Below are 19,978 nucleotides of genomic sequence, written 5' to 3' on the forward strand. Positions count from 1 at the left end.
ATAGTCATAGTCATTAAGAGGCAGTTGCCTCTACAGCTGTCTGGAGTCGGCTAGTCGGAGTTCAGTTCGGTTGACGCGTTCAGCGAGTATAGATGCTAGCTGACATAGGGAACGTTGCATTGGAGCACAAATTTTATCCTCGCGATAGTGAATGTGTAAAGAACCCCCTTTTAACGAACGACCTTTAACCCTACTGAGTTCAAGTAATAGCCTAGCTGCAGGCGCTGGTCGTCGATCTCTGTCTTCTGACATCTACAATTATCTGGATTATCGTTATCGGAACAGTTCTCCCCCGGATTTTGTGAGAGCTTTAAGCCCATCATGCTACCAAGACTGATACTACCAATAATTCTGCTACTCGTTATTATAGGTACGAACACGTTACTTGCGTTTCACTAGAATTTTCATACTGATTAAACATATCAGAGAGGATCGAGAAATCGATATTTCGTTTGCGATAACGTAATTTATATGGTGGTATGTTATCACTATGAAAATTTTTCTTCTAATTTAATCGGCATATTGCAACTGTATTTTATCATTTCATAATAACTTATTTCTGCATGCATATCTTCATCAATTGTATAAAAATGATCTTAAGAAATATAAAAATTACATTAATAAATTTTTAAATTTGAAGGCGATAGATTTTATTTTAAGATCATGGAAAAGTTATTATCGTATGATACTATTTATACTACTTTCTTTAAACGACGTTGATTTAAACGTTGGATAGTAACTCTCTAATAGTAATTTGCGTAAGATAAAATAAATGCAATCGTTCTGTTAAAAGAAACGTCTCGGTTCATTCACCGAGTAGACAGATAATGTGTCACGATAATAAAGCGTACTTTCAATGATGCACATTCCGCGTTTCTTCTCGATTGTACCTTATGAAATATGTTTACAATTAAATTTAGTCTTTTGCATGAATAAGAAAGAATATATTTAAGCATAAATTCATTTATAGAAGAAAATAATAGTAATTTTTGATGCATACCCGAAAATCAATTAACCCGCGCAGCATGCTTTATCTCGTTAAATGTTTATCAATCTAGACAAGTGGGAAGTGCAGTGGACACATCCGGTACAAATATGTAGTTGCCTCTTGTAGCGTGTTTCTTCGTAGCATTATCTTTTCAGGGTAAATAAACTGCAGATATATTCACTGCAAACAGAAAATGTAGAAAATGTGTAATTTATAACTTATTGTTTCAATATTTATCGCATTATTTCGTAATATAAAATTATTTTTATTACTAATAAAGTTTGTTCTATTTCCAAATGAATATTCATTTAATTTTATTAAGTTTTAATCCACTTAGTTATATTAGAAGTTACATAATTGATTTCATATAGAGACTTATTTATCATCTACTGATAGAAGTGGTATTCTTTTATGCTATTGTCATTTAATCCGTTGGTAAACGTTTTATATTTCACTTATTGTTGTTTTTAGAATCACACATAAAATACAATATGAATATTGTATTAAATTATATATTTCCATACTATTCTTAATAAAAGAAGAGAACTAAAAAATTAATTACTTTGTGTCTTTTTTATAGTTTAAATGATATACATATTGATACTTATGAAAATAACATAAAAGATACGACGAATAGTTAGAATTTGATTATTATGTGCTGTATCATATTGTTATATGTATATTTACTAAGTACTTCAATTTGGTTTAAATAATAGGCACATTATCAAAAGCTTGCGATTTGGATCAAATGCAATATGGATGTCGTATCTATAATGCACAATGCAGATGCGGTTACGGTTGTTCTTCTGAATACAGATATAATACTAACGAAGATTGCAAAGAAGCGTTAAGAGGTAATAACTTACCTGTTAATTTCATCCACGATATTAAATATCACTGTTAAACTTGTTCATAGATACTTAGACGAATACATATAAGTGTCCAATATTAATACTGAGAGAATTAACCGATTGCTTTTTATTATTTTATTATTATTTTTTAGGTAGGCGTAGTGATATATGTTATAGATCGAAACCTTGTTTGAATGGAGGATCATGTTTGCAAATATCATCAGATCCTGGATTTAAATGTCGCTGCGAAGGAACTGGTTATTACGGACCACATTGTGATAAACGTTAGTAATTATTATCATCGATAAGTAATGATTATAATTATAAACTTTGCAGACATATATTTTACTAACTAATTGATAACTATTCAATTCGGTACTAAACACAACCTGCTCAATTTTCAATTATTTAAAAATGCTAATAATATATTATTTAAAATTGAAGTATTGTTTTGATATAAAATTGAATAAGTCTAGTAAGTAGAAAATATAACAAAACTTTTTTTAATGAAATGATACATTTTGCAGCTTGCCCAGGACCGAATAACCAACGTTTTCGAGGACCATTTCCTTACGAGTGTGTTGTAATTTAATTTGTAATTTACCTTCTTTTAATCTATCAAAAATCAAATACATATTAAGTACAAAAAATAAACATATTTTGCGAAAATTTACACATCTTTGTACATACATAATAAATATATTGTATATATGATAATCGTCTTGTTACTAGAAATATTTTTAAAAATTATTAAAATACTACTTGCAAATAATACTCATTAAAAAAATTATAATTTATAGAAATCTCAATTTTTTACGTATTATTTAAATCTCTGAGATTCATAGAAAGAAGATATATCTGACTTTTTCACTGTTTATTCATCAATAATTTTACAATATGTATGCACATGATGTGTTGGATCCATGAGTTTTTGACAAACGTTTAGTTTGTATCGTGCTTGCGTTAATGCAAGTTGTTATTTTACTCCTTTCCTATTTTCTACATAATGCCACGTGTACCTCGCTTGCTGTTTCTGATGGCAGAACTTATAAAATGCAATTTTTTTATTCTTCGCATAAGTACTTTTTGTAATTTTTTGTATTATATATCGACTGAATCCGTAATACTAGTTTGATTTTATAACACGAGACTGCATCAGGAACTTAACGACATGTATATATATTTATATGTTATATATTATCTAGGACAAACAATTGGCCAGTTGTAACTTTTTTTACAAATTCATAGACATTTTCTCCTCAATAGAGTAACATGTTACAATAATTTATGTAGTAGAAAACACATGTCTGCTTCTTCCATTAAAAAATTATGTAAATTCACAAATTTTAGCAAATAATACGAATGCGTCTTCTTCGGTTTTTTTGATTATATGGCCAATTAATATTATCACATATGCCGTGTATTGCATATGATTTCATTTCCGACTATTATACATTATTTTAACTGATCGCAATACACATTACGGGTAAAACAAATATTCTAAAGAAAATAATATAAATAAAGATTTTATCAACATGTACGTATATTTTTATAAAGACAGACGGGACATTATCTTTGAACGTTACAAACAGACAGGTTGTCAAACAGTTCAATGTTAAATTATTTTCCAATCTATAACTGTACCTATAATAAACTGAATGAAGGAAATATCTTAAAATTTTTTATTGAAAAGAAAATGTAGTAATTAAAAGTTTTAATAATATTTCGTAACCATTGTTCACAATTATAAAAATCTACATGCTTTTCGAAAAAAAGATTTTCAGTAAATTTTTTAAAGAAATTGAAATGGTTCAGACAAACTGCCTTTCTGATTATCTTCATACTTTATAAGATGATAAAATGACTCGTTGTGTTTTATTTTATATTCTTTTCTCAACAAGAAAATCCAATTGATTATTATCAATGTTATTATTGTTGTCACATTAGTCTCAATTTGGCAAATGTTTACGATGCTTATAATAATAATAATCTCGGTACCGAAGTGTATGGACTAAAAACAAGTAATGTAGATTACAATTTGGATAAGCAATAATCCTTTCAATACGACATTACTCTTGGATGGCACCAGGGGTATGCTGGGATCTTTCCTGACTAAATCCACGTGTGCCGTCTGGCCCTCTTGGTTGTCTAACTATTGTTAATTTAGGACCTGTGTCTTCCAAAGATGTAGTACGTAAACGGCTGATCAGACGTTCGGGTCGTTGTTGAACTGCATCACTGTATAATAAAGAAAATAGAATGATATATCAATTAATTAAGATATTAACGAAAAGAAAATATTTAAGTAAACAATTTAAAAAATTCACCTTAATCGCGTTACATTGCATGCAGATGATTTACCAGTACGCTGATTCGTAATCAAAACGAATTCAACCTGATCTCCTGGTTGAAGTATTGCATGATCTCGAACTTCGCTCATGTGGAAAAATAACTTCTTACCCTCATCAACTTCATAAGCAAGAAAACCGAAAGGACCTTTCACTGCATCAACTGTTGCTCTCCTCTTTTTCCTAACTGCTACGATATTACAGGCGTGACCTGCCGAATCAACCTGTAATTGTACAGGGTCACCAGCTTGTAATAGCTCGCGTTTGTTGACAAGTCCCATAATTCTGAATTCATATTCCGGAGTATCTTCGTCTTCATTAGCGGCATTTATCTTTATTAAACCAGCATACTCTGCCTGGTCAGGATTTGCACTCCGTAAAGGTCTAATAACCGTTCCATCAAGTACTTCGCTAACTGGTGTTGGCCTAGGAATGCTTCCACGAGGTAGCAATGTGACGTATTCCGCGGCTACGCAACCACCATTACCTCTACTATTTCCAGAACTGATCGTACATTCAATATCAGCTCCTACTTCCAAAGCTCCTACATCCCCTTCAAAATTGCTAGAAAATAGAAATGATGAAAATATAAAAAGATGATAAAAATATAAAAATATAATATCTTCTTAAATACGTATATGTTAATTATTCACCTGAAGTGAAAAAATATTTCTTTATCATGATTTACAGTCTCAATAAAACCAAATCCATCTTTAAGTGCAGCAATGAAACCTTGACAAACTTGATCATTCAATTTTTTGTTGCCATTTTGAGTTTTTTCACCAGAAGAGTTCACTAGAGATATGTCAACTGCAACAAGTTCTTTATTTCGTTTTACTTGACAGATACTAAATTGAACCTGAAACACTAATACTTTAAAAGAAATGCATTAATAAAATTACAATAGTACATATATATATATATTAATATACCTTGTCACCAAGTCTTGGAATATTCTTAGGATCACAATCTTTACTAAAGAAAATAACGCTCTTTTGTTGATTTTCTTTTGTATATCCAATAAGACCAGGTACAACGCCATTTATACCCTGAATTATAGTACCCAATAAATCTTTTTCTATAATTGTTTCGAATTGGACTGTACCAGCTGGTAAATGCTTCAACCTAATTGCACTTTGTCGATTGTTTGAAAATGAAGAGGATGGGTCCTAATATAAAGATAATTAATTAAAATATATTTAAAATGTTAAAATAATTTCGAAAAATATGTATATCATACTTACTTGAATTACTGTGAATTCGACCTCATCTCCTACACTAATTTCTATATCAACATCCAAGACTTCATTAAAGTGGAAAAAAAGTCGTGTGTCTCGATCTACACAACGGATAAAGCCAAATCCATCTTTGAGTGTAACTATAATGCCTTGTTCTCGTCTTTCACCGGATACAGTAAAAGATTCAGATAGCAATAAAATTTCAGTAGCTCTCTTGAGTTGATCTCTAGTATCTGTAGCAATACGAAATTGGACCCAGTCCCCATGTCTACAATTATAATGTCATAATTATTTCAATGAAAAATAAAAATGAATAAAAATATTCTATAAATATACCTGAGAGTAAAATCTCCTTTTTGATCTTTATCACCAAAAGGAATCTCAACTTCCGAATGCTGTGTATCTCTATATCGAATTCTTCCAGGCAATGGATCATTTTGATGACGAGCTGCAGTACCCCTTTCCAGAGGTTTCAATACTTGTCCTTTTACTACTTCATTGCTAACTTCTTCAAAAACTATTGAACCAGGTGGTAGCTTAGTAATATTACAAGCTACTTCTTTTCCCTGAAATATTAACAATAATTAAATTTATCTCAACGAAACGCGCACGATAATTGTTCATGTAGAATGAAGAAAATATTTATACATTTCGTATTTGTATTGTAAATTCAACGTCATCTCCTAGTCTAAGTTCTTCTTTCATAGATTTAGCTTCGCTAAAGTGAAAGAAAATTTCCTTAACTACGTCAGCACGTTCAATGAAGCCGAAATTTTCTTTCATCGAGCATACAACTCCACGATAGCGAACTGGACGTGTTGGATTTTCCAACCTTACATGACATGCACCCAAATTTCCACTGTAATTAGCAGTATTGCATTAACTCTGTATTCTACGATAATTTATAATGTATAAATATAATAAAATTTGATAATAAATAAATGATTTACCGTTGAGTTTCAGCAATTTGAAATGACACTCTGTCACCAGCACGCAAAGTAACATTGCCTTCAACATCATCTTTCGTATATGGCAGAAAAAAGCACTCTCCGCGATTTTCATAACTGATACGTCCTTGTGTATCGCCATTTGTATGCAATTCTGTTGTTACATTTCCAAGTACTCTTTCTTCATTTAGCACCTATATCATATATTTATGTGATTCGGTGCTCTTTGTATATTATATTCAATACTTTAGATAATTTTTGTGTAAATATATTAATGATATACTGACCACTTCTGGAGCAATCTTACTAACAATACTAGCAATAGGTTTGCCTGTCCGTCGATCATAAGTCATTTCAAATTCAACGGGATCTCCAATTTTTAAGTGTTCTATATTACCACTAAATTGGCTAAAATGAAAGAACAACCTTGCTTGTCTTTCACAGCACTGTATAAATCCATATGAATGCTAGAAGAAAATAATAGTATTGTAATTATTATATGGTAAAACAAATATTAAAAAGCTAATAAAGAATAAGAAACAAGATCCTTACTAATAATTTTTCGATTATTCCAGTTTCTCGAGGTCCTTGATTCTCAAATTGATCTTGATAAGTAGAATTATTTGTTGTTGGCTCTTCTGTATAGCCAGTACTTCCTTCCATTCCTGTAAATGTTCCAAAAGGAAATCTGGTAACTTCATTACGTGATATTTTAGTGTTGGGATAACCAGCATATTGTATAGAATTTTTTCCATTCCCAGGAGGTGAATCCATCATATAATGATCACCACTATGATTGGTACCATTTCTGTAGATATTGGTTGTTGGTTGATGTGATCCCGTTATAACTTTGGAACTTGGTATAGTCATAGACTTGTAATCAAGTATTGCAGGGTCAGAGTTCATGATTGGCGGCTGGAACGTTTTCCACTGAGGATTTTTGGACATTGTCTCGAATTTGCAGAATTTTAAATGTAATCTTTACGTATAAGTTTTCCTCTTTTCTTGAAACAATTACTTAATTTCTTTTATGTTCACTTCTGTTTCACCACAATATATATTTATATATATATACTTATATTTAGAAATTTTTAGTCTTTTCAATTATTTAAGTGTTAACATAGATATCACAGAACGGTTCTTGGTACCTTATATCTTCATTCACTATTATAATGTTACAAGAACTTAATACAGAGGAAGAGAGGCTCTTTAAAATGCTGCAGAAATGCAGGCTCCTTTGTGACCAAGAAGTGGAAGGAAGGGTTTGAAAGTATTTTGACGTTTGTCATAAATTATTTATAAGAGAGTACCCAGGCAACTCTGTGCAAAATTGGCACTCTTTAATACGAATACAAGTATTTTATTAGTCAAGAGCAGCACAATCTCAGCCGCAATCACAATCACGGTCACTTTATAGCTCACCTAACTCTTTCTCACAAAGCTTGTGTACACAATATACAAATGAACAATATAGTTAATGTTGATTTACGAATTAATACAAGTACAAAATTCTTAGCACGTCATAGACCATTGATACTTTCCATATATGTATGCACATGTTATAACAACTGTTTGATATTTACTCAATTTAGCGTACACTAGAACAACTGTGTTCCTTTTAAACAGCAGTCATCCTTTATAAAAGGAGTAAATCAAAAAACATAGGAGATTTAAAAGATAAATGTTGACTTGAAAATCCTCAGATGTCTTCAATGCGTGCTGAGTGTGATTGTGTTGTTCCAATATTTCTATGTTAGCGTTTCTTTCTTCAGCATTTAATTATGGAATTTACAGTGAGCCTTGGTTTCAAAAATGTCCTAAACTAACAATTACACAAGCTGAAATAAAAAACATTTATTTAATTAATATAATCAAGCACACATTAGAAAAATAGAAATGTATTATCATAATGATTATGAGCTTTATGAAAATAATAGTAAGTAATTACTTTTCCTCTTAATACTTAAAAAAACATCTATAATAGTATACTAAGTTATATGATTATATCTAAAGAAGATTCTTTATGTTAAAATAAAAAAATAAACAATATTGTTTATGTATCTTAGATAAAGTATTATACGTTTGTAGTAATACATTATTTTATAAACATATTAGAATATAAAATTAAATTATTTGTTTCTTATTATAATCTTAATTTATAATTATAAACTTTTACAACATGCAGAATTAAAAAATTCTATTAGCTATACATATCATAATTCAGAACAGAAGTGTTATTCTAACTAAAGTAAAAAATTGTTATCAGAAATAAAAAGAATATCTCATTTGTATATATAGGTTATTATATATATTTTTCATCCCACAATATTCAAATATATATAGCATTCTAAAATATATTTCTTGTGATCTATTTGTGGTTACATATGAGATAAATAAGATATTTACAATAATTGACTGCCAGTTTGACATTGACTTTTTATATTCCAACTGGTACTGTTTTTTCATTGTCTTTTATTTATTTTTCGAAATTTTACTCGTATTCAAAGTCTCATTTATCAATATGATGCAATTAGTCAAAACATCGTTATCATTAATTTATCATTTAAATCATAATTCTCGAACTTTACTGTAAATGGGATGCAATACTTGGACACCCACATGAAAATGTTTGAAATATATGTAACAATATAAGCAATTACAAGTTTCTTTAAAAAGTAAATAAACAGACGTTTCATTCAACGGAATTCCATGCAAGATAATATCGAATTCAATATAACGATAACTGTTTATAGGATGTATCCAAACAAAAATCTGAAATATTGTACATGCTCGCCAGTTACGAGATTCTAATTTTTTATGAGGTCACTCGTTTCTTTGGGTATTATAATGATTTATCAAAGTCCCGTATGCATATAAAATATATATACAATTGTCAGGAAGCAAATAATTCTGCTAATTATAAATGTTTCATTGCAAAGCTCATAATCGAATAGCTTTAAAAAAATTTATAAAACTCACCACGACACAGCACAGCACTGACGACATGCCGCCATGTTGAATGTCAACATTCAGTATTCACATACAAAACAGGAGCAACTACAGAGTGACCACAGCTAAAAATTTGGGTTCATAGCCATCTGGTAATATTGCTACAAAAACAATTATTCGCTAGTCCTATTAACCGTAGAAAACTATAAATCTATATTTAAAAGCTAATAAATTTAATAAAGAATAAATAATTGGTTGATTATAGAAATAGGGTGCACATGAAAATGAAAGTGTGTTCTCAACATAACGTTTTTGAGTTATGTCCAGGAAAAATTTAAACCAATGATATTAAAGTGCGTTCGAAAAACTGTCAAGTTTAATATTTTGCCGAAGTTTTCAAAAAAGTAAGTGTTTCATATTTGTGCTAAAAATACAAAATGGAGTGTTGTTTAAGTGACAATAAGATTAAGCATTGGTAAAATAAACCAGTAATGCAATCAATTAAAACTTATAACATGTACAGATCTTTTATTTATATATTTATTCTTGAAATACTTATCCATACTACACAAAGTAACTAGTTATTTATAATTTACAAATAAAATTTATTTTAATATAATATTAAAAATATTCTTGCACATATTATTAAATATTCAATTTCTGTGAAGTTTCTCCATTTGACGTTCTTGAGTATGTACCAAAGTGATTTAATTGATGCCAGTGTAAGTCTTCAGATTCTGGTGTTGAAGGAGCAGTAGCACACTCTAAACTTAATTGAAGAGCCCTCCTTAAATCATCATCCTCATCTGTGTCATCAGTCCCACATGCTTTTTTATTGTAATCATGAAAATCCAAACTTAATTTAAGATATTTATCTACATCGTTTCTTTTATTCTCTTCAAAACTTAATTGAAGTGCTCTTTGTAATTCTGTATTTTCATCATCATCTTCATCACTTTTCTCAATCTTTATGGGAATTATCTTTTCTTGTAATTTGCTTGTCGGTACCTTTTCTTTACTAGTTAATGTTCTGGTAAACGTATTTGATATCACATTATTACTTACAGCTGTAAAACAAAAAATGCTCATTGTAGTAGAAGAAAATATGCTATTGTGAAATAATACAATTTTTTCTAGAATGAACAATATTTAGAAATTCATTATTTTTTCCTTTGATACCTAGATAATAACCTTTTGGTTTTGTTCTTAATGATGTTTGTCCTTTTGAAATAGGTTCTATTGGATTTTTCATAAGAATATCATCTGCAGTACATTGTGGAAGTGCACCAATAACAATAAAAATAGAATAACCTATAAGAATATGTAATTACCTATATATAATTTTGTTCTTTACTATATATCATTAAGATGTTTACCTTCTTGTAACAACTGGGCTAAATACATTGAAAGATAAGTATCCGATATAAGTTCTGGCCCACTTAGTACTGAATTTAAATTAAACCATTGTCTTCCGATTTTTCTTATAGTGAACCAATGACCTTTGTAGTTACAAATATATGCTTTCATTTCTCTAAAAATAATATGCCTCTTTTAAATTTATACATAAATAATAAAACTTAACTGTAAGTTTTGATATATGTATATGTATCAATTTATATATATATATAAATTATATATTAATTTCTCCATTTATAGTGGTACAAAATAATTATACTTAATAAATATTTTTAAACTATCTCTTAAATGAATTAGAAACAATTAAGTAACATACAAAGGATCATTCTGTGCCATTATAGCTGCAGATTCCGTACTATTATATGGAATTAACTCTAATCCCCAAACTTTTAACGCACTACTGATTACTTGAACTGAGAAGTATCCACTGTCATCCATGTTTCCTGATGGTTGCTAAGCAAAATAATTAATGCCCTTTACCACATATGATATTATTAGTACATATTAACATTTCAAATAAAATAAATTGACGAATATCATAGAATATTTAAAAAGTTATAATTTGTTATTATATCATGCAATATATTGCAATAAAAGATGTAAAATATCTACAATGCACAGATTCACCTCTAAAAAAAGTTTATAATCTTCGCTGTCAACACCAGATTCTGCCATTCTTATCCTCTCCTCTTCATCCATTTGGTGACCTAAACTAGCAAGATCTACAGCATTGTAATATGGTCCTTGTAGAAGTGCGTTTAAACAATGTTGTGCACATAAAAATCCCTCTTGCTGTAATAAACTTTGCCGTTAAAACGATTTAGATTGGAGAAAGCCATTAGATACTCATGTATATTATTATTTACCTTTTCGTGAAATATGGTGTCCATTTTATTAACACTTCTTTAACGTAGTGCGTGAGACATATAAATATTAAGTAATAACCAAATCATACGTCGAAAAATCTAAAAAGATTCTACGATCAAACGTCACCCACAAAAATATTTTTTGGTTATAACCAGAAATGTGTCATATACAGTTGGCGGTACTTTTAGATATTATGATTCACGTATATAGTATTGCCATCTTGTAACAAATTCCATAGTTGTATAATTATAACCAAATGTTTCTCATTTAAAATCCGTTATTCATGCATACTATTAATAGTTATCTAATTTTTTTTATATAGAAACTATTTATATAGATAAACATAGAAATTATTTTATACATAAATGATTTCTTATATAAGATCTTAATCCGAGCATAATGAAAAAATACAGAAGAATTTTATACAAAATATAAAAGATTAATTTAGATATATTTCGTATAATGTGCTTCTATTGACTATATATGTGTTAATTATAATTGGTATGTTATCGTTATATAATATGATACTAGGTAATATTAAACATTATTTTTGATTGGCTGCGATGTGATTGATACATTATTCATCGAAACGTGTTTCAAGTTTCACCAAAGGAAACCTTAAGCTAAGTACAGAGTACTCTATGAATTTCATCAAAGGATAGAATAGACTTTAGAATAACCGAAGCATCAGAAACTATAAAATAATTATTTAGAGGCTTTAGATCGAATTGGAAGCTCGATTCCTACCACGGAATAGAAAAATATACTGAATTATCGAGTAACAAGCATTAACGAAGGGAGAAGTAGGAGATTGTGAGTGGGCGGGGGCGGCCATACTCAAACAACCGCCGAACGAAGTGCGCGGCACAGCGCAGAAATGAGACGATAATAAACCGCATCATAATCATATCGTTCGTAAACCCGGGGTGGGTGACGGTAGCGGGTGTAAGTGCCTCCATTGAAACGAAAAATTACGGAAGGAAGCGAAGACGAAAGTGTGAGAAGTGTTAAAGAAAGAGACGAAAGCGGCCCGACGAATCGAGGTGCAGAGAACGGTATGAGTGCAAAGACAGACGTGAACAGGCGAGTCCTAGCGATTCAGGCCAAAAAAAAAAGGCACAAGCCAAGTAAGCGAAAAGGAAAGGGTAACGTTCAAGATGAATCAGAAGCATCAGGAGCTCAATGCTCGAAAGCATCGGCTACTCAACAAGGACAAGGATCGGGTTTCTATCAGGATGCTTCTGCACAGAGACCATATTCCAGTGACAATGGAAACAGGTATCTGAGTTTCTTTAATATGTCATTTTATTCTACTATGTTGATACTATTCTCACTGTCATTTTGTTATTTATTTAAATGTCGTTGATATGATATGAAAGTTCCATCAAACTTTCTATCAAAATCTTTTTTACATGGCAACGTGGATAAATTTTATCATTCGATAACTCTTGCGAAAAATAATAAATATTTTTATTATGGAATAATTTAATTTAGAAACTTTTATCTGTTGAAATCCCCATGAAAATTTTTGAAAGCAGTCTGTAGTCTTTTATTTTTTGATTCGACTTGCTCCCTACCTTTCCTAACTGGAACTTACAGATTGGAACCATGTCATAGCTCAAGTAACGAAACAATGGAGGATGGTGATGAAGTATACAGTAGTGAGGATGAAGAACAAGAGGACAGTAGTGACTATTGTAAAGGAGGATATCATCCTGTTAAAATAGGAGATTTATTCTTAAATCGTTATCATGTAACTCGTAAACTTGGTTGGGGTCATTTCTCAACAGTCTGGCTTTGTTGGGATTTACAGGTATATATCTAATTTATAATAAAAGGCATTTTTTTGTTCGGTAAAATTATAAGTGGAATGTTTTAAAATGTGTTCTTCAGGATAAACGATTTGTGGCACTTAAAGTCGTCAAATCTGCATCTCATTTTACTGAAACTGCATTGGATGAAATTAAATTATTAAAAGATGTGCGTGATATAGATCCCAGTGATCCTAAACGCAATAAAACCGTCCAGTTACTCAATGACTTCAAGATCAGTGGCATTAATGGTTTGCATGTTTGCATGGTATTTGAAGTGCTTGGGCATAATCTTTTAAAATTGATCATCAAATCCAACTATAGAGGAATTCCAAGAAACAATGTTAAACGTATCATCAGACAAGTTCTTGAAGGTCTTGATTATCTACACAATAAATGTAAGATTTTTTTAATGAAAACCGTGTTTAGTATTTAATATTACTATACTAGATACAATTTGTGTCAATAGGTTATTCTAACATGATTTAAATTTGAAATATTTAACATTATTATCATAGGAATTAATTACTAGCATAAAATACTTTTCTTTTTTAGGTAAAATTATTCATACAGACATCAAACCCGAAAATGTCCTTGTTTGTGTTGATGAAGCTTATATAAGAAAATTGGCTTGTGAAGCTACAGAATTACATTCACTTGGAATGAAGTTGCCAGTATCTTTAATCTCAACTGCACCAAAGGAATTCCAAGAACCTACTCCTAATTCTAAAATGTCAAAAAATAAAAAGAAAAAGCTTAAGAAGAAAGCGAAGCGTCAAAATGAATTATTAAAGAAACAAATGGAACAAATAGAAGAACTTGAAGAACAAGATAAACTTGCAAATAGTACAAGAGCAAATGGAGAATTAGAAACAAATAGTCCAGATCAAGACATAAATACAGAAAGTATAGAAGATAATACTGAAAGCAAAGGTTCACCTGATATCTCAGAACCATCTGCACCTTCATTACACATAAATGGTGTAGATAGTTTAACAGCTGAAGAGAAAGCAGAAAATCAATTACCTCAACAACCTGAAAAAATGGAAAATACAAACTCATGTGACATAGAGAAGAATTGTGGTGAAGAAGTACATTCACCTGATCATGACGATGCAGATGAGTGTAGTGAAGGTAAAATTTATGGTACTATATTATATAACTTATAAATAATTACAATAACTTTACATTTATTATTTTTTATAGGTCGCAATTTACATCCACCTGAAAGTAAGCAATTGAAAAGAGCATCTGTAGCTCCTTTAGATCCTGCCCTAGTAGAATGTGATGTTGAAGTAAAAATAGCAGATCTTGGTAATGCATGTTGGGTCTACAGAAAATTTACAGATGATATTCAAACTCGTCAGTATAGATCATTAGAAGTGTTATTAGGATCTGGATATGATACATCTGCAGATATATGGTCCACTGCCTGTATGGCATTTGAACTAGCGACTGGTGATTATCTCTTTGAACCACATAGTGGTAATTATTACTGCAGGTAAAGCATCATCTCTTTTGTAATTGTTTAAAATTATTTATTAGTATCATTATAAAATACATTTTGCTTCTTTATTACAGAGACGAAGATCATTTAGCACATATTATTGAATTGCTTGGAGAAATACCAAGACATATTGCTCTTTCTGGCAAAAACTCAAAAATGTACTTTAATAAGAAAGGTGAACTGAAACGGATTACTGGACTAAAACCTTGGGGACTGTACGAGGTGCTCACAGAAAAGTACGATTGGTCGCCAAGAGAAGCGCGCGAGTTTGAAGAGTTCCTAACTCCGATGCTAGCGTTTGACCCGAGTATGCGAGCTACAGCAGCAGAGTGCCTGAAGCATCCGTGGCTGAAAATCAAAAAGTGATCATTTTTTTTATCGTTTTATCTTTAAATTCTTCAACACAACTACACTTCTACCATCCTGATGTAATTATACATATGTCGGGAGTGTGACAAGAGGCAACGACCGACAATGGTCAGATTCTTTCGCATTATACATATAGCTTTATTTTTGTGTGACGAGTGCATCACCACTGAAAACGCACAGCATAAAATTATTTAATATTTAATATTATAATATTATTATAATATACATACATAATGTAATAATGTTATAATATTTAATATTATAGAATGCAAAATTATTAAAAATATATTTTATAAATTATAATTTAGAAACGATTTTTACCTTTTTTAGCTGTTGGTAATTTTGATTATCATTTACGTCCATGTGATTATGACTAATTTCATACAGCAAAGGAGATATTTAATATTGGGACAATTGGAAAAGAAAGAACTTGCTACATTCCACCAAATTCCAATATTTGCTGCAGTTGAGTATGCTTCTAATTGTAACACTCTCGACGATGGCTGCCTACTTGTGTATTTATAAATTTGTTAAATCATGTTTTTCATTTAGTATAATGCTATCTTAAATTAAAATTTCGTAGTACTTTATTATTTTACATGGTCATCGTTATATTATCCTTTATACTAGTTGTCACTTAATTTATAAAATATCCCAAGAGTCATGGGACCTACTCATAATGTACTTTAAGAAAGGACAGGCCCATTGTTGTATTATAACGAATATTGAAATTTTCATTAAAATATTTCTTTTTCATTAAATTGATTATTCGAAATTTACTGATAGCAGGTTTTTTCTCTGTGATCTCTCCTTGTGCTTAATTAGTGTGTGTTCAGAAAAAAAATATAATAATCATTACTATCATTGTCTCTATACTGATTAAAAAGATACTCATAACACATACCGGAACGTGTATTTAAGGAACTGAATCTTTGTACAAATTCAATGAATGCAGAAATACATATATTGTTAGTATAATTAAGAGTTGGTCGCCAGATTCTTGGTAAAACAACAGATATGTTTCGGAATAAGACAGTGCATACTTTATTCAATTACAGTAAACGAACCAGAGGAAAGGATTCGAGCTTGTAGTAATATACAGTAATCTTACAATAATTATAAATTTTAACTATCACATAAATAATAAATTTATAAATATCAAAAAATGAATTTGTAATGGAATTATTGCAAATGCATATACACTGTCGGATTTCGAACAATAACCGAGGCATTCAATATTTGTGGTATATATTTTCGTTCACTTTTATTTATTATACATTTCTTTATACTGCTGAGAAGCGTGTATCATATACATATTGTACAATTACGAAAAAGGGAGACTAGTTTCTACATCATGACTGAAATTTCGGTAAACATAAAATAACCACGGTAAAGGAGATACGATGTTAAGTTCTGCGCGACCTTCTTTACTTCGAGCTATTGACTGATTATTAAGCTCTCTGCCGATAAATTGTCTTCTATTTTATAATGAAGATAGCGAAACAGTACGATCATTGAACTAGTGAACATTCAACATCACAAATATATTTGTGTTGTTGAATTCTGTTTATGCTTCCAAACGAATGTTCTGTTTCGCTGTGTCTGCCAATTTAAAATCATTTCATCATCAAAAAACTGAGTAGTTAAAAAGCATTTTGAATGAAACTGGTGGAGATGCGTATGAAAAGGACAGTTATTATTAACTACGTTTCATTAGTTGAGAATATATTTATTCCGGGTAAAAGAGGAAAATAATTACTTAAAGTAAGCTATTTAAATATAGTTACGTTTATTTTTGTTAAGAGTTTATAAATCGATGAGTCTTAAAAAGAGACTACTCTAGTAGTTCAATCCATAATTCACTTTAACATTTAATATTCATACTTTCGAAAAATGAAAGGAAAGATATGGGATTGTTGCTGTTGACTTTTACAATATTTAAGAGAGATACATAATTCAGATCGTAAGAATATTTGTTTTATTTTATTTTATTTCTATGCATATCCTTAACGAAAATGCCTCTTCTACCTGTACTGTGATCGATGAAATTCAAGCTTCTCATTTCACATTATCGTACTTGCTTAACTATCCCCGTGTAATCATGTGATCCCACCGTAATTATGATCTTGGGACTGATGATGGCAATCGTGTTGAATTTGTACAGTACGCAACCGAAGTTATCGTAGTTATATACACCGATATTATTTTACGAAACGCGGCCAGTGAAATCCGGAAACAGTGCAGTAAATAACAAGGACACAAGGAATTGCATGGAAGAATATCTTTTCCAAAGTACATCTCGAATTTTGCACGGCCGTCCTTCTAGCTGATGACTGGTAACCGATCATCATGTATTTCTATGTTGTTAATGATAATTCTCATTTTGATGAAGAACAATGTATAATACAATGTATGTTACCAAGCGAGGAGGATCTTCAAAAACGAATGATAATTTGCAATTATGCAACAATCATGTTGTATAATAAGCGAATGATTGGTTTTTTTTAGTAACGGTTCAACGGATTTCAACGACATGCGATTTCACCGCGTAGCCGCACATTACGATTATACATACCGAAATATACATATAAATATATAAATATATATATATATTTATATATATATATATATATAGATATACATATATACATAGAATAAATCGAATGACAATTTATGTAGGTGTGATTCGCTGCTTGGCGCTAGGATAGTTAGGATGAAATTAACATACATTAACAGCAAAAAATGTGTATAGCTTGATGTACGAGAGACCGCCCGCCCCCCTCGTTTCCCTCTAAGGTTTGAAGAAGTAACGTATTCATACATATATTGAAACTTGAAAGCTCGTTGCGCATCATTTTTTCTTTTTTTTTCTTATAATATATTATATAATTCCATAATAGAAGAACCACTTCTACGAGTATAGAACAAGAAAGATCAATGAAGAATTAAGCAAAGCCAAAGAGGCTTGTTTATACAGGGACCCAAATTTGAAACTTTTACAGATTTATGTTCCAGTCAGTAGATCTAATCATGCGCCATGTAGAGATATGACTGAACGATTAAAATTTACGCGCATTAATTATACATAGTGAGCTAAGTTCGATACAGGAAATCTAGTTTTGTTCTTAAAATTCGTCTGAACTGGGTCTTCAAAAATCTTCACTATTACATGTTTCTTTCAATCTGCTATCGTTGGAATAAGATTCTTCGATCATAAAAAAACAAGAAAATAGTAAATGAATTATAAAAAATATTAACGCACTGAGGAGGAACAAGCAGTATCAGTATCAAGGGAATGTGTGTAAATGGAACATAAAATGTGATTTTTTGTAATATTACAACGTTAAAAAACGTGGATCGGCAGATAAAGTTGTGGACTCGGAATGGAAATCTGATGTTTGATAAAATAAAAGAAAATAAATCTCACATGAACACCAAGTTATATTATGTAAATTGTGGCGTGTGTAACACACACGTATCTATGAGATATTGTAAATATTGAAATGGAATTGGGGATTTTACACATTTTTAGACCGAAGCGTCTGCATTAAAAAAAAATCTTCGATAAGTTTAGGGAAGTGCTTGAAAATCTACTCCAATGGATTATGCACGCTGTATAACGACCACTTAGTCAGATTATAATCCCTTGGAACATTTTCTGTAATAAATGGATACAATCGGGTATGATATTGTTTTACGAATTGATATATAGTCATAATGGTCATAGCGTTGTAGGATTATTTAACTCTGCATGCTTAGTCGATTGCTCGATGTTGTACATACACACATGTACTGTACTGAGCATTAATAAGGATATAACTATTGATAAAAATGCATATAGAAGCTCATGATATATGAAGATCCTTTTTAGAACTTTATTGGGTGATAATCCAATGCGTGAATAATATTTGAACAGAGAATATGTATAATTAAACTGACTGGAGCATTAGCAGAAAAGGAGGCAAGTGTGTTCTGCCATGCTTTCAGACAATACTTCATTAATCAAAAGGATAATAATATTTATCCTTGTATTAACGTTGGCTGAATAGAATTTAAATTGCCGTAATATCAAATAAAAAATAAATAACATAAAAACAAAAGATGTGCTCTTTATAAAAAGAAATGGTGCAAATTTTGCTCATTTTATCAATTTCGATCGTTCTAAAAATATCTTACATTGAATTTAAATTTCATGCAACGTTCATCACTGTATTTCCTATACTCGATGTGTTTTTGCACTAATAGAGGAAAGAAACGTATCATAAAATCAAAACTACTGTTTTCTATGCCTATATACATACATATTATACATTTACCTTCATACCACTATATCTTCATGATCAAAAGGAAATATCATAAAAGATCAATTATAAGAAGGGTATTAGGAAATTGCAGCAAATTGTCGTTTTTAAAGACAAATATGCCTTATGCTCCAGTCAATCAATGTACAACCAGATGAGGCATAAGAAGTGTAGACATAATAAAGTAGAGATAATGATTCAAACAAATAAACGGATTTGATGTTTAGACGCTGCCTCCGTTATGTGCCCTGCCGCAGAAAAATAAGATAACAGACCCATGTACCCACCTTCCGAGATCGGTATATGATATTAAAAATAAATTCACATTAAAATAAAATTTACTGTATTTTTTTCTTTTATCTCCATATGGCCTTTGAAATCACTAT

At 30.4% G+C, this 19,978-nt stretch overlaps 4 protein-coding genes across 8 annotated transcripts; 2 read left to right on the forward strand and 2 right to left on the reverse strand.

The window, feature by feature from the left end:
• Window positions 1-9: 9 nt before the first annotated feature.
• LOC126914298 (platelet endothelial aggregation receptor 1-like) lies at window positions 10-2,556 on the forward strand. Its single transcript, XM_050718047.1, has 4 exons — window positions 10-370; window positions 1,705-1,842; window positions 1,992-2,123; window positions 2,367-2,556. Exons 1-4 carry the CDS (start codon window positions 322-324, stop codon window positions 2,429-2,431), a joined length of 384 nt encoding a protein of 127 aa, XP_050574004.1. The 5' UTR covers window positions 10-321; the 3' UTR covers window positions 2,432-2,556.
• Window positions 2,557-2,698: 142 nt separating this feature from the next.
• On the reverse strand, window positions 2,699-9,510 carry LOC126914102 (cold shock domain-containing protein E1). Its single transcript, XM_050717603.1, has 11 exons — window positions 9,352-9,510; window positions 6,925-8,210; window positions 6,660-6,839; window positions 6,376-6,566; window positions 6,074-6,284; window positions 5,762-5,991; window positions 5,432-5,693; window positions 5,120-5,356; window positions 4,841-5,046; window positions 4,167-4,751; window positions 2,699-4,077 (listed from the first exon to the last, which is right to left on the reverse strand). Exons 2-11 carry the CDS (start codon window positions 7,318-7,320, stop codon window positions 3,909-3,911), a joined length of 2,667 nt encoding a protein of 888 aa, XP_050573560.1. The 5' UTR covers window positions 7,321-8,210; window positions 9,352-9,510; the 3' UTR covers window positions 2,699-3,908.
• Window positions 9,511-9,822: 312 nt separating this feature from the next.
• LOC126914264 (ataxin-3-like) lies at window positions 9,823-11,801 on the reverse strand. 4 transcript variants are annotated; one of them, XM_050717951.1, is made up of 6 exons: window positions 11,604-11,801; window positions 11,365-11,539; window positions 11,054-11,190; window positions 10,698-10,852; window positions 10,501-10,632; window positions 9,823-10,388 (listed from the first exon to the last, which is right to left on the reverse strand). In XM_050717951.1, the coding sequence occupies exons 2-6, from the start codon at window positions 11,434-11,436 to the stop codon at window positions 9,967-9,969; spliced, it is 918 nt and encodes a 305-aa protein (XP_050573908.1). In that variant the 5' UTR covers window positions 11,437-11,539; window positions 11,604-11,801; the 3' UTR covers window positions 9,823-9,966. The 4 variants fall into 4 exon arrangements, with proteins under 4 accessions (XP_050573908.1, XP_050573886.1, XP_050573897.1 ...); XM_050717929.1 differs by having other exon boundaries at window positions 11,365-11,529; window positions 11,604-11,800; XM_050717940.1 differs by having other exon boundaries at window positions 10,513-10,632; window positions 11,365-11,529; window positions 11,604-11,792.
• Window positions 11,802-12,192: 391 nt separating this feature from the next.
• LOC126914126 (SRSF protein kinase 3) lies at window positions 12,193-19,929 on the forward strand. Of its 2 annotated transcripts, none has more exons than XM_050717612.1 (6): window positions 12,193-12,882; window positions 13,204-13,417; window positions 13,498-13,813; window positions 13,971-14,549; window positions 14,622-14,916; window positions 14,997-19,929. In XM_050717612.1, exons 1-6 carry the CDS (start codon window positions 12,662-12,664, stop codon window positions 15,286-15,288), a joined length of 1,917 nt encoding a protein of 638 aa, XP_050573569.1. In that variant the 5' UTR covers window positions 12,193-12,661; the 3' UTR covers window positions 15,289-19,929. The 2 variants fall into 2 exon arrangements, with proteins under 2 accessions (XP_050573569.1, XP_050573576.1); XM_050717619.1 differs by having other exon boundaries at window positions 12,194-12,882; window positions 13,222-13,417.
• The last annotated feature ends 49 nt before the right edge of the window (window positions 19,930-19,978 follow it).

Source organism: Bombus affinis, chromosome 1, assembly GCF_024516045.1.
Source record: "Bombus affinis isolate iyBomAffi1 chromosome 1, iyBomAffi1.2, whole genome shotgun sequence".
Classification (NCBI taxonomy): domain Eukaryota; kingdom Metazoa; phylum Arthropoda; class Insecta; order Hymenoptera; family Apidae; genus Bombus; species Bombus affinis.

Coding starts and splice junctions, on each gene's coding strand:
- LOC126914298 (XM_050718047.1), top strand. CDS start 322: ATGCTACCAAGACTGATACTACCAATAATTCTGCTACTCGTTATTATA. Junction 371..1,704: donor TCTGCTACTCGTTATTATAG/GTACGAACACGT, acceptor TTTAAATAATAG/GCACATTATCAAAAGCTTGC. Junction 2,124..2,366: donor CGGACCACATTGTGATAAAC/GTTAGTAATTAT, acceptor TACATTTTGCAG/CTTGCCCAGGACCGAATAAC.
- LOC126914102 (XM_050717603.1), bottom strand. CDS start 7,320: ATGTCCAAAAATCCTCAGTGGAAAACGTTCCAGCCGCCAATCATGAAC. Junction 5,694..5,761: donor AAAGGAGATTTTACTCTCAG/GTATATTTATAG, acceptor TTATAATTGTAG/ACATGGGGACTGGGTCCAAT. Junction 5,047..5,119: donor TTCCAAGACTTGGTGACAAG/GTATATTAATAT, acceptor TTAGTGTTTCAG/GTTCAATTTAGTATCTGTCA.
- LOC126914264 (XM_050717929.1), bottom strand. CDS start 11,627: ATGGACACCATATTTCACGAAAAG. Junction 11,191..11,364: donor ATTATAAACTTTTTTTAGAG/GTGAATCTGTGC, acceptor TATTTTGCTTAG/CAACCATCAGGAAACATGGA. Junction 10,633..10,697: donor AGCCCAGTTGTTACAAGAAG/GTAAACATCTTA, acceptor ATATTCTTATAG/GTTATTCTATTTTTATTGTT.
- LOC126914126 (XM_050717612.1), top strand. CDS start 12,662: ATGAGTGCAAAGACAGACGTGAACAGGCGAGTCCTAGCGATTCAGGCC. Junction 13,418..13,497: donor GGCTTTGTTGGGATTTACAG/GTATATATCTAA, acceptor TGTGTTCTTCAG/GATAAACGATTTGTGGCACT. Junction 14,550..14,621: donor TGCAGATGAGTGTAGTGAAG/GTAAAATTTATG, acceptor TATTTTTTATAG/GTCGCAATTTACATCCACCT.